We start from the raw sequence: 13991 nt of genomic DNA, 5'->3' as shown, positions 1-13991 counted from the left end.
TATGTATTGCTAACGATAGCAATACATGTGATTAATTGCATACTTGGTTTTATTTTGTTTTGCTTGTGGTAAATACAATGGTCAGGTTAACTGAATTACCATATATGGAACAGACAAAATTCCTGTGCGAGTTATTCCCCTTGTAGTCATGCATGTGATTTGTACGCACATTGGTCAATGGAAAGTGTGATTTATGAATGGGATTCGTTTACTACGCATAGCAACGCGTAGTATTTTCAGGGGGCACTGTCTTTAATTTCCCCTGCGAACCACAGTTTTGATGATTTAATTTTCAAATGAAATCCATCGTGTGTATTAATAAAATATTAACATTTTCACCACACGCTGATTTTGGGAAATTCGGTGTTTTTGAGGTCATCTGACCGAAGGTAAGGATGACCTATTGTCATCGTGTTTCGTCTGTCGTCATGCGCCGTCCGCCGTCCGCCGTGCGCCGTCCGCCGTGCGTCGTGCGTAAGACTATTTATACAAAAGCCTACTCCTCCTTCATCCTTTGATGGATTTCATCCATATTTGGTTTGAAGCATCATTAGGGAAGGACAATCATATTTTATATAAATGAGCTTGGTCTGACCCCTAGGGTCAGAGGGGCAGGGCCTCAAAAGGGCAAATTTTCTTAATTTTAGCTTTAAAATCCTACTCCTCCTTCATCCTTGGATGGATTTCATCCATATTTGGTGTGAAACTTCATTAGGGAAGGACAATCATATTTTATATAAATGAGCCTGGTCCGACCCCTAGGGTCAGAGGGGCGGGGCCACAAATGGGCAAATTTTCTTAAGTTTAGCTTTAAAATCCTACTCCTCCTTCATCCTTGGATGGATTTCATCCATATTTGGTTTGAAACATCATTGGGGAAGGACAATCATATTTTATATAAATGAGCCTGGTCCGACCCCTAGGGGCTGAGGGGTGGGGCCCCAAAAGGGCGAATTTTCTTATTTTAGCTTTAAAATCCTACTCCTCCTTCATCCTTGGATGGATTTCATCCATATTTGGTGTGAAACATTCATTTGGGAAGGACAATCATATTTTATATAAATGAGCCTGGTCCGACCCCTAGGGGCTGAGGGGCGGGGCCAAATGGGCAAATTTTCTTAAGTTTAGCTTGAAAATCCTACTCCTCCTTCATCCTTGGATGGATTTCATCCATATTTGGTTTGAAACATCATTGGGGAAGGACAATCATATTTTATATAAATGAGCCTGGTCCGACCCCTAGGGGCTGAGGGGTGGGGCCCAAAAAGGGCGAATTTTCTTATTTTAGCTTTAAAATCCTACTCCTCCTTTATCCTTGGATGGATTTCATCCATATTTGGTGTGAAACATTATTGATGAAGGACCTTCCGTCCGTCCGTCCGTCCGTTAACAATTCTTGTTACCGCTATTTCTCAGAAAGTACAGAAGGGAGCTTTCTCAAATTTCACATGTAGGTTCCCCTAGGGCCCTAGTTGTGCATATTGCATTTTGGGACCAATCGGTCAACAAGATGGCCGACTGGCGGCCATCTTGGATTTTGATAGTTAAAGTTTGTTACCGCTATTTCTCAGAAAGTTTTGAAGGGATCTTTCTCAAATTTCACATGTAGGTTCCCCTAGGGCCCTAGTTGTGCATATTGCATTTTGGGACCAATCGGTCAACAAGATGGCCGACTGGCGGCCATCTTGGATTTTGATAGTTAAAGTTTGTTACCGCTATTTCTCAGAAAGTACTTAAGGGATCTGTCTCAAATTTCACATGTAGGTTCCCCTAGGGCCCTAGTTGTGCATATTGCATTTTGGGACCAATCGGTCAACAAGATGGCCGACTGGCGGCCATCTTGGATTTTGATAGTTAAAGTTTGTTACCGCTATTTCTCAGAAAGTTTTGAAGGGATCTTTCTCAAATTTCATATGTTGGTTCTCCTAGGGCCCTAGTTGTGCATATTGCATTTTGGGACCAATCGGTCAACAAGATGGCCGACTGGCGGCCATCTTGGATTTTGATAGTTTAAGTTTGTTACCGCTATTTCTCAGAAAGTTATGAAGGGATCTTTCTCAAATTTCATATGTTGGTTCTCCTAGGGCCCTAGTTGTGCATATTGCATTTTGGGACAGATCGGTCAACAAAATGGTCGACTGGCGGCCATCTCTGGATTTTGATAGTTAAAGTTTGTTACCGCTATTTCTCAGAAAGTTTTGAAGGGATCTTTCTCAAATTTCATATGTTGGTTCTCCTAGGGCCCTAGTTGTGCATATTGCATTTTGGGACAGATCGGTCAACAAGATGGCGGACTGGCGGCCATCTTGGATTTTGATAGTTAAAGTTTGTTACCGCTATTTCTCAGAAAGTACTTAAGGGATCTTTCTCAAATATCATATGTTGGTTCTCCTAGGGCCCTAGTTGTGCATATTGCATTTTGGGACCAATCGGTCAACAATGATGGCCGACCGGCGGCCATCTTGGATTTTGATTGTTAAAGTTTGTTACCGCTATTTCCCAGAAAGTACTGAAGGGATCTTTCTCAAATTTCATATATAGGTTCCCCTAGGGCCCTAGTTGTGCATATTGCATTTTGGGACAAATCAGTCAACAAGATGGCCGACCGACTGACGGCCATCTTGGATTTTGATAGTTAAAGTTTGTTACCGCTATTTCTCAGAAAGTACTGAAGGGATCTCTCTCAAATTTCATATGCTATGTTCCCCTTGAACCCTAGTTGTGCATATTGCACTATTTCCCAGAAAGTACTGAAGGAATCTTTCTCAAATTTTATATGTAGGTTCCCCTACGACCCTAGTTATGCATATTGCATTTTGGGGACAGATCGGTCAGCAAGATGATCGACAGTATAGCCATCTTGAATTTTGATAATTGAAGTTTGTTACTGCTACATATCTCAGAAAGTACTGAAAAGATCTTTCTCAAGGTTCATATATAGTATGTAGTAAAAGTTTGAAAAGCAGGGAAAAGATCCCTCTTTCTGTTGTCAGACATAGATCATTCTTTGGTGGGCGCCAAGATCCCTCTGGTATATAAATGAGCGTGGTCCAACCCCTAGGGGCTGAGGGGTGGGGCCCCCAAAAGGCAAATTTTCTTAATTTTAGCTTTAAAATCCTACTCCTCCTTCCTTGGATGGATTTCATCTATATTTAGTGTAAAACATTATTGGGGAAGGATAATCATATTTGATGGAAATGAGCGTGGTCCAACCCCTAGGGGCTGAGGGGTGGGGCCCCAAATGGGCAAATTTTCTTAATTTTAGCTTTAAAATCCTACTCCTCCTTCATCCTTGGATGGATTTCATCCATATTTGGTGTGAAACATTATTGATGAAGGACAATCATATTTTATATAAATGAGCTTGGTCCGACCCCTAGGGGCTGAATGGTGGGGCCCCAAAAGGGCAAATTTTCTTAATTTTAGCTTTAAAAACCTATACTCCTTCATCCTTGGATGGATTTCATCCATATTTGGTGTGAAACATCATTTGGGATGGACAATCATATTTTATATAAATGAGCCTGGTCCGACCCCTAGGGGCTGAGGGGTAGGGCCCCAAAAAGGCAAATTTTCTTAATTTTAGCTTTAAAATCCTACTTCTCCTTCATCCTTGGATGGATTTCATCCATATTTGGTGTGAAACATTATTTTGGACAGACAATCATATTTTATATAAATGAGCCTGGTCCGACCCCTAGGGGCTGGAGGGGTAGGGCCCCAAAAAGGCAAAATTTTTCTTAATTTTAGCTTATAAAATCCTACTTCTCCTTCATCCTTGGATTGGATTTCATCCATATTTGGTGTGAAACATTTATTTGGGACAGACAATCATATTTTATATAAATGAGCGTGGTCCAACCCCTAGGGGCTGAGGGCGGGGCCCCCAAAAAAAAATAGTGGGCAAATTTTCTTAATTTAGCTTTAAAAATCCTACTCCTCCTTCCTTGGATGGATTTCATCTATATTTAGTGTAAAACATTATTGGGGTAAGGATAATCATATTTGATGTAAATGAGCGTGGTCCAACCCCTAGGGGCTGAGAGGTGTGGGGCCCCAAAAGGGGGAATTTTCTTTATTTTAGCTTTAAAACCTACTCCTCCTTTATCCTTGGATGGATTTCATCCATATTTGGTGTGAAACATTTTCACATGTATTCCCCTAGGGACCCCATAGTTTTGTGCATATGGCATTTTGGCGGACCAATTATTCTTGGTTCAATTGATAGTTGAAAGTTTCGTTACCGCTATTTCTCAAGAAAGTTACAGAAGGCCGATCTTTCTTGAAACATATTTTGAACATGTCTCAGGTTCCCCTAGGGCCGATAATTGGCTGAAACTTGCATGATCTTGATCCTGACTGCTGATGGTTCCAACAAAGTGTTGCTTAATCTTATTTTTCGGGTCGATTAAATTTGGCCCCACAATGGCCGCTATTTTTGAAAACACATTTTGATTCTTCTCAAGTTTTCGATTTGGCTGAAATCTTGCATGATGTTGATCCCTGGTTCGACTGACAAAGTTGGCTTATTTCATTTTGGGGATCCGAAATCATTCAAGATGGGCCACAGCCGGCCATCTTGAAAAACATTTTGAACTTCTGAAGTTGCTACCAGTGCGATTTTCTCTGAAACTTGCATGTTCTCCTGACATTTGGTCCCCTGACAAAGTGTTCATTATTGCATTTTGGGACAGATCGATCCAAAATCCAAGATGGTACCATGAGGGACATCTTGAAACAACAATTTTCCTTCTATATGGTTACCATTTCTCATGAAATTTGGCTGAAATTTTTCGATTTTTCATATGCATTGGGACCTTATGGGCCAATCCCCAAGTTGTGCATTATTGCATTTTGGGATCATAATATGGGTCACAAGATGGCTGTTGGCGGCCATCTTGGATTTTGATAGTTCTATTTGTTTAGCTCCGCTATATTTCATGAAATGTCCAAAAGGTAACAATGCAATATTTCCGTTAATGTGATTTTCATCAAATTGGTTTTATGTTGTTTTTACTTAAACAAAATGGCATTATTTGCATTTTGGATGAAATTCCCAACATATATTGAAAATTCATCCCCTTAATAGTTTTTTAGGATTAACCCATTTTAAGTTTGAATGGATTTTTTAAATTTCGAATGTACATAGCATTAGCAAGGGGCTACTGTGCTAAATTGCTTAAAAGCCTACTCCTCCTTCATCCTTTGATGGATTTCATCCATATTTGGTTTGAAGCATCATTAGGGAAGGACAATCATATTTTATATAAATGAGCTTGGTCTGACCCCTAGGGTCAGAGGGGCAGGGCCTCAAAAGGGCAAATTTTCTTAATTTTAGCTTTAAAATCCTACTCCTCCTTCATCCTTGGATGGATTTCATCCATATTTGGTGTGAAACTTCATTAGGGAAGGACAATCATATTTTATATAAATGAGCCTGGTCCGACCCCTAGGGTCAGAGGGGCGGGGGCCACAAATGGGCAAATTTTCTTAAGTTTAGCTTTAAAATCCTACTCCTCCTTCATCCCTTGGATGGATTTCATCCATATTTGGTTGAAACATCATTGGGGAAGGACAATCATATTTTATATAAATGAGCCTGGTCCGACCCCTAGGGGCTGAGGGGTGGGGCCCCAAAAGGGCGAATTTTCTTATTTTAGCTTTAAAATCCTACTCCTCCTTCATCCTTGGATGGATTTCATCCATATTTGGTGTGAAACATCATTTGGGATGGACAATCATATTTTATATAAATGAGCCTGGTCCGACCCCTAGGGGCTGAGAGGTAGGGCCCCAAAAAGGCAAATTTTCTTAATTTTAGCTTTAAAATCCTACTTCTCCTTCATCCTTGGATGGATTTCATCCATATTTGGTGTGAAACATTATTTGGGACAGACAATCATATTTTATATAAATGAGCGTGGTCCAACCCCTAGGGGCTGAGGGGTGGGGCCCCAAAGGGCAAATTTTCTTAATTTTAGCTTTAAAATCCTACTCCTCCTTCATCCTTGGATGGATTTCATCTATATTTAGTGTAAAACATTATTGGGGAAGGATAATCATATTTGATGTAAATGAGCGTGGTCCAACCCCTAGGGGCTGAGGGGTGGGGCCCCAAAAGGGCAAATTTTCTTAATTTTAGCTTTAAAATCCTACTCCTCCTTCATCCTTGGATGGATTTCATCCATATTTGGTGTGAAACATAATTGATGAAGGACAATCATATTTTATATAAATGAGCTTGGTCCGACCCCTAGGGGCTGAATGGTGGGGCCCCCAAAAGGGCAAATTTTCTTAATTTTAGCTTTAAAAAACCTATACTCCTTCATCCTTGGATGGATTTCATCCATATTTGGTGTGAAACATCATTTGGGATGGACAATCATATTTTATATAAATGAGCCTGGTCCGACCCCTAGGGGCTGAGGGGTAGGGCCCCAAAAAGGCAAATTTTCTTAATTTTAGCTTTAAAATCCTACTTCTCCTTCATCCTTGGATGGATTTCATCCATATTTGGTGTGAAACATTATTTTGGACAGACAATCATATTTTATATAAATGAGCGTGGTCCAACCCCTAGGGGCTGAGGGGTGGGGCCCCCAAAGGGCAAATTTTCTTAATTTTAGCTTTAAAATCCTACTCCTCCTTCCTTGGATGGATTTCATCTATATTTAGTGTAAAAACATTATTGGGGAAGGATAATCATATTTGATGTAAATGAGCGTGGTCCAACCCCTAGGGGCTGAGAGGTGGGGCCCCAAAAGGGCGAATTTTCTTATTTTAGCTTTAAAATCCTACTCCTCCTTTATCCTTGGATGGATTTCATCCATATTTGGTGTGAAACATTATTGATGAAGGACAATCATATTTGATGTAAATGAGCGTGGTCCAACCCCTAGGGGCTGAGGGGTGGGGCCCCAAATGGGCAAATTTTCTTAATTTTAGCTTTAAAATCCTACTCCTCCTTCATCCTTGGATGGATTTCATCCATATTTGATGTGAAACATCATTGGGGACGGACAATCATATTTGATATAAATGAGCCTGGTCCGACCCCTAGGGGCTGAGAGGTGGGGCCCCAAATGGGGAAATTTTCTTAATTTTAGCTTTAAAATCCTACTCATCCTCCATCCTTGGATGAATTTTATCCATATTTGGTGTGAAACATCATTGGGGAAGGACAATCATATTACAAATGAGCCTGGTCCGACCCCTAGGGGCTGAGGGGTGGGGCCCCAAATGGGGAAATTTTCTTAATTTTAGCTTTAAAATCCTACTCCTCCTCCATCCTTGGATGAATTTTATCCATATTTGGTGTGAAGCATCATTGGGGAAACAATTATATTTTATATAGATGAGTCTGGTCTGAACCCTAGGAACTGAGGGGTGGGGCCCGAAAAGTGCAAATTTTCTTAATTTTAGCTGGCTCACTTCCTGTTTTAAGGTTTCAGTCTCCGATCTCAATGAAAATTGGTCTTTAGGGGTTTTAATTGATGCCGAACAACAAGCAAACATTTTCGTAAAGATTTTGGTATTCCAAGATGGCCGCTGGCCCACTTCCTGTTTTAAGGTTTCAGTCTCCGATCTCAATGAAAATTATTCTATAGGGGTTTTAATTGATGCCAAACAACATGCAAACATTTTCGTAAAGATTTTGGTATTCCAAGATGGTCGCTGTCCCACTTCCTGTTTTAAGGTTTCAGTCTCCGATCTCAATGAAAATTGGTCTATAGGGGTTTTAATTGATGCCGAACAACATGCAAACATTTTCGTAAAGATTTTGGTATTCCAAGATGGCCGCTGGCCCACTTCCTGTTTTAAGGTTTCAGTCTCCGATCTCAATGAAAATTGGTCTATAGGGGTTTTAATTGATGCCGAACAACATGCAAAAAATTTCTTAAAGATTTTGGTATTCCAAGATGGCCGCTGGCCCACTTCCTGTTTTAAGGTTTCAGTCTCCGATCTTAATGAAAATTGGTCTATTGTGGTTTTAATTGATTCAGAAGGGGGAACTTTAGGTAAGGACAATCATATTTTATAAAGGACCGAGGTAAGACCCATGGGGATAGTATGACCGAGGTCCAAAATGGGAGCTTTGCTGAAATTTGGCTTTAAAATCTGACTCCTCCTTATATTAATCCTTGAATGGGTTTCGACCATATTTGGATGAAGGGCTACCAAGTTTGTTCAACAAATGACATTTACCTTTTTCAGAAACTTTCATATTCAACTAAGGAGTTCCTTGTATTGTTTATATTAATCGTTAACCAATACTTTATACTGTGACTTTGTTGTTTTATGCCATGAGTCAGATGACCGTTAAGGCCCATGGGCCTCTTGTTTACAATAATGATTTAAATCTACTGTTTTATATTACAGCTAATGCAAACAATCAGTACGTTATCAGACCTTTCATTTCAACTTCAAACAAATTCCATAAACAAATGTTGAAGTAATATACAAAATACATAACAAAATATATTTGTCTCAAAAATTTTGATTTGCTGTTCGTTTACTTTTATGGTATTTTATTTCATTTTTAGCTCACCTGGCCCATAGGGCCGGTGAGCTTATGTCATGGCGCGGCGTCCGTCGTCCGTCTGTCCGTCCGTCGTCCGTCCGTCAACATTTCCTTTTAATCGCTACTAGTCATAGAGTTCTGCATGGATTGTAACCAAATTTGGCCACCTTGGGGGAAGGGGAACAGAACTTGTATAAATTTTGGCTCTGACCCCCCGGGGGCAGGAGGGGCGGGGCCCAATAGGGAAAATAAAGGTAAATCCTATAAAACGCTACTTGTCCTAGAGTTCTGCATGGATTGTAACCAAATTTTGCCACAAACATCCTTGGGGGAAGGGGAACAGAACTTGGAAAAATTTTGGCTCTGACCCCCCGGGGGCAGGAGGGGCGGGGCACAATAGGGGAAATAGAGGTCAATCCTATAAATCGCTACTTGTCCTAGAGTTCTGCATGGATTGTAACCAAATTTGGCCACAAACATCCTTGGCGAAAGGGGAACAGAACTTGTATAAATTTTGGCTCTGACCCCCCGGGGGCAGGAGGTGCGGGGCCCAATAGGGGAAATAGAGGTAAATCCTGTAAATCGCTAATAGTCATATAGTTCTGCTTGGATTTTAACCAAATTTGGCCCAGAAACATCCTTGGGGTTAACAGAATTTGTATAAATTTTGGCTTTGACCCCCTGGGGCAGAAAGAGTGGGGCCTAATAGGGGAATTCAGAAAAGAAACAATGAACTTGAATTCAGAACATTCCTAGGCATTACAAACCAGGTGAGCGATACAGGCCCTCTGGGCCTCTTGTTTCCTATACATTACAAACCATTACAACTAATTTTCAGATGGTTTCAGTACGATTTTAGCAATATTTTAACTCTGTTACTAATAAAACAAAATGCTCTTTAAATATACATTAATATACATTATCTATCCGGTCGACTGTTTCATGTAGTTGTAGTAGGGTCTAGTTCAGGGTTCTGTGTATATACAGTAAGTGTACATATGTATATAAGACTATATGCAGAAAGGCTCCAATGAACAGAATTTATTACTATCTAAAATACGTCTTCATAGATGAAGAGGCTTACGAAGAGGTCTCGACTACTGGGAACATCCGTACGTCGTGTACGACTTCTGCATAAGACGATAGTAATCGAACAGATTGATCTAAGATGAGCTCTAGATCTATATATTTATCTTTTGACGACATATTTTCATGCAACACATGAGCATATGAATTACTGCAATTCTTCTTTTATTCAGAAAGTCACATGGTAGAATGCATCCTCGATATTCCAGGGGTTCTGATCACTTACGATTTATCCCTGGAGTAGAGTATCGAGGATGGGTAGAATGTGGTTTTTTATGGAAAGAGAATAACTTTCTCGTACGATATAAAATATGTGATGTGAAACTTCAAAAATGCAAGAAAAGAGAATACTGAGAGAAATTTGAAATGATTTGAGAGATTTTGTTATGTATTATGTATATTACTAAATATTTGGGCATTTCGATATAATGCATATAAAGTACATGTAGTAGTCAAACAGATACGTGAAGGATAATAAATTAATGATTTTTATTCACGGTTAAAATTGAATAATTAAACACGTATTAATTGTTTTGTTAGCTGTATTATAGATATATGTTGATTTAAAATCACTTTTGCATTTCCCGAAATCGGCGTGCGGTGAAAATGTTTATAATTTATTAATACACACGATGAATTTCATTTACAAATTATATCATCAAAATTGTGGTTCGTAGAGGAAATTAAAGACAATGCCCCCTGAAAATACTACGCGTTGCTATGCGTAGTAAACGAATCCCATTCATAAATCACACTTTCCAATGACCAATATGCGTACAAATCACGTGCATGACTACAAGGGGAATAACTTGCACAGGAATTTTGTCTGTTCCATATATGGTAATTCAGTCGACCTGATGGTTATAAAGTTTACGGAACGGAGACGGCATGTACACAACTAGTTCTACCACAGTTGGTCATGGTGAAAAAAAAACCATCGGTCTAATTTCAACCACGAATACTTCGAAGTCTCAATGTTTCAAAGTTTTTCCAACGGTCCCTTGAACTTAGATACATCGAGGTTTGACTGTATATGTTACAGGAGCTACTTACCTTTCTATAGACTTTTCCTACCTGTAGATTTGTGTATGTTACAGGAGCTCCTTACCTATCTAGACTTTTCCTACCTGTAGATTTGTATATGTTGTGCGGGAGCTACTTACCTATCAAGACTTTTTCTACCTGCAGATTTGTATATGTTACAGGAACTACTTACCTATCTAGACTTTTTCTACCTGTAGATTTTTACATGTTACAGGAGCTACTTACCTATCTAGACTTTTCCTACCTGTAGATTTGTATATGTTACAGGAGCTACTTACCTATCAAGACTTTTTCTACCTGCAGATTTGTATATGTTACAGGAACTACTTACCTAACTAGACTTTTTCTACCTGTAGATTTGTATATGTTACAGAAGCTACTTACCTATCTAGACTTTTCCTACCTGTAGATTTGTATATGTTACAGGAGCTACTTACCTATCTAGACTTTTCCTACCTGTAGATTTGTATATGTTACAGGAGCTACTTACCTATCTAGACTTTTCCTACCTGTAGATTTGTATATGTTACAGGAGCTACTTACCTATCTAGACTTTTCCTACCTGTAGATTTGTATATGTTACAGGAGCTACTTACCTATCTAGACTTTTCCTACCTGTAGATTTGTATATGTTACAGGAGCTACTTACCTATCTAGACTTTTCCTACCTGTAGATTTGTATATGTTACAGGAGCTACTTACCTATCTAGACTTTTTCTACCTGTAGATTTGTATATGTTACAGGAGCTACTTACCTATCTAGACTTTTCCTACCTGTAGATTTGTATATGTTACAGGAGCTACTTACCTATCTAGACTTTTTCTACATGTAGATTTGTATATGTTACAGGAGCTACTTACCTATCTAGACTTTTCCTACCTGTAGATTTGTATATGTTACAGGAGCTACTTACCTATCTAGACTTTTTCTACCTGTAGATTTGTATATGTTACAGGAGCTACTTACCTATCTAGACTTTTTCTACATGTAGATTTGTATATGTTACAGGAGCTACTTACCTATCTAGACTTTTTCTACATGTAGATTTGTATATGTTACAGGAGCTACTTACCTATCTAGACTTTTTCTACATGTAGATTTGTATATGTTACAGGAGCTACTTACCTATCTAGACTTTTCCTACCTGTAGATTTGTATATGTTACAGGAGCTACTTACCTATCTGGACAAAAACCCACAGAAAATTCAGTCTATCTTGACGAAACGGAAGAAAGAGGAGCTGGAGAATTTAGGGATGCTTTCTTTTCTCAAGGTCTGGATTGCTTTACCTAAATGCTGGTACTACTGTCATACCAGTTCTCGATAAACTCAAATGCAATATCATGGTACCATTTGTTTTTTAGTGTAACAGTGATCAGTGCAAGGTCATTTAGAGTCAAAATTTAAGATAAAAACAACAATGGTACAACTTTAAAAACATAAAAAGTAGGCAAGCATGTTCTAGAATATAGTGTTATTATATGTTAGTAAGTGGACCAGTAATTTTTACTACATAAATTGTATTTTGAAATTCTATTTAATTCCCTGGTAAGGTGACATCTGAGTCACTTCAGATATACATGTACTATATTTTTATGGGCCTACCAGGTTCAATATGGCTGCTCATGACCTTCTTGTATTAAACAAGGACAAAAAACGGGAAAAATTACTACCTAATTGCATACATATTGCATATTTACATGGACAAGCTATGACAAGCTTGTAATAGAATCTGATAACCTGGTGGGTCAGTCATCTAGCGGGGCTGTTCCTGACTTGTGGTAGAGTCTGATACCCTGGTGGGTCAATCATTTAGTGAGGCCCTTCCTGATCAGATCATACTTGTGGTAGAGTCATACCCTGGTAGGTCAGTCACTAGCGGGGCCCTGTTCCTGACTTGTGGTAGAGTCTGATGGTGGGTCAATCATTTAGTGAGGCCCTTCCTGACTTGTGGTAGAGTCTGATACCCTGGTAGGTCAGTCATCTAGCGGGGCTGTTCCTGACTTGTGGTAGAGTCTGATACCCTGGTGGGTCAGTCATCTAGCGGGGCTGTTCCTGTCTTGTGGTAGAGTCTGATACCCTGGTGAGTCAGTCATCTAGCGGAGCCCTCACTGACTTGTGGTAGGGTCTGATACCCTGGTGGGTCAGTCATCTAACGGGGCTGTTCCTGACTTGTGGTAAGTGTCTGAAACCCTGGTGGGTCAATCATTTAGTGAGGCCCTTCCTGATCATACTTGTGGTAGAGTCTGATACCCTGGTAGGTCAGTCATCTAGCGTGGCTGTTCCTGACTTGTGGTGGAGTCTGATACCCTGGTGGGTCAATCATTTAGTGAGGCCCTCACTGACTTGTGGTAGGGTCTGATACCCTGGTGGGTAAGTCATCTAGCGGAGCCCTCACTGACTTGTGGTAGGGTCTGATACCCTGGTGGGTCAGTCATCTAGCGGAGCCCTCACTGACTCCTGGTAGGGTCTGATACCCTGGTGGGTCAATCATTTACTGGGGCCCTCCCTGACTTGTGGTAGAGTCTGATACCCTGGTAGGTCAGTCATCTAGCGGGGCTGTTCCTGACTTGTGGTAGAGTCTGATACCCTGGTGGGTCAATCATTTAGTGAGGCCCTCACTGACTTGTGGTAGGGTCTGATACCCTGGTGGGTCAGTCATCTAGCGGAGCCCTCACTGACTCCTGGTAGGGTCTGATACCCTGGTGGGTCAATCATTTACTGGGGCCCTCCCTGACTTGTGGTAGAGTCTGATACCCTGGTAGGTCAGTCATCTAGCGGGGCTGTTCCTGACTCGTGGTAGGGTCTGATACCCTGGTGGGTCAGTCATTTACTGGGACCATTAAGCTTCCTGACTTGTGTTAGAGTCTGATCCTGGTCCTGTCTTGTGATAGAGTGTGATACCTTGGTGGGTCAGTCATTTAGTGCGACTCTTCCTGACTTATGGTAGAGTCTGATACCCTGGTGGGTCAGTCATCTAGCGGGGCTGTTCCTGACTCGTAGTAGGGTCTGATACCCTGGTGTGTGAATCATTTAGTGGGGCCCTCCCTGACTTGTGGTAGAGTCTGATACCCTGGTGGGTCAGTCATCTAGCGGGGCCCATCATGACTTGTGGTAGAGTCTGATACCCTGGTGGGTCAATCATTTACTGGGACCATTAAGCTTCCTTTCTTGTGTTAGAGTCTGATCCTGGTCCTGTCTTGTGGAAGAGTCTTGGGAGGTCTGATACCCTGGTGGGTCAATCATTTAGTGGGGCCCTCTCTGACTTGTGGTAGAGTCTGATACCCTGGTGAGTTAGTCATCTAGCGGAGCCCTCACTGACTTGTGGTAGGGTCTGATA

The 13991-nt window shown here is 40.6% G+C and overlaps 1 protein-coding gene across 1 annotated transcript in view; it reads left to right on the top strand.

Moving 5' to 3' along the window:
• LOC138331141 (uncharacterized) overlaps window positions 1–13991 on the top strand; it is a 45952-nt gene that overhangs the window by 24623 nt on the left and 7338 nt on the right. Inside the window, exon 3 of the mRNA XM_069278612.1 lies at window positions 11820–11924. Within this exon, the coding sequence (XP_069134713.1) occupies window positions 11820–11924 (105 nt within the window). The remainder of the gene's footprint in view (window positions 1–11819; window positions 11925–13991) is intronic.

This window comes from Argopecten irradians, chromosome 9 (assembly GCF_041381155.1).
Source record: "Argopecten irradians isolate NY chromosome 9, Ai_NY, whole genome shotgun sequence".
NCBI classification, from domain to species: Eukaryota; Metazoa; Mollusca; class Bivalvia; order Pectinida; family Pectinidae; genus Argopecten; species Argopecten irradians.
The sequence above is the reverse complement of the archived record's forward strand: the minus strand, read 5'-3'. Positions and strand labels throughout refer to the sequence as shown.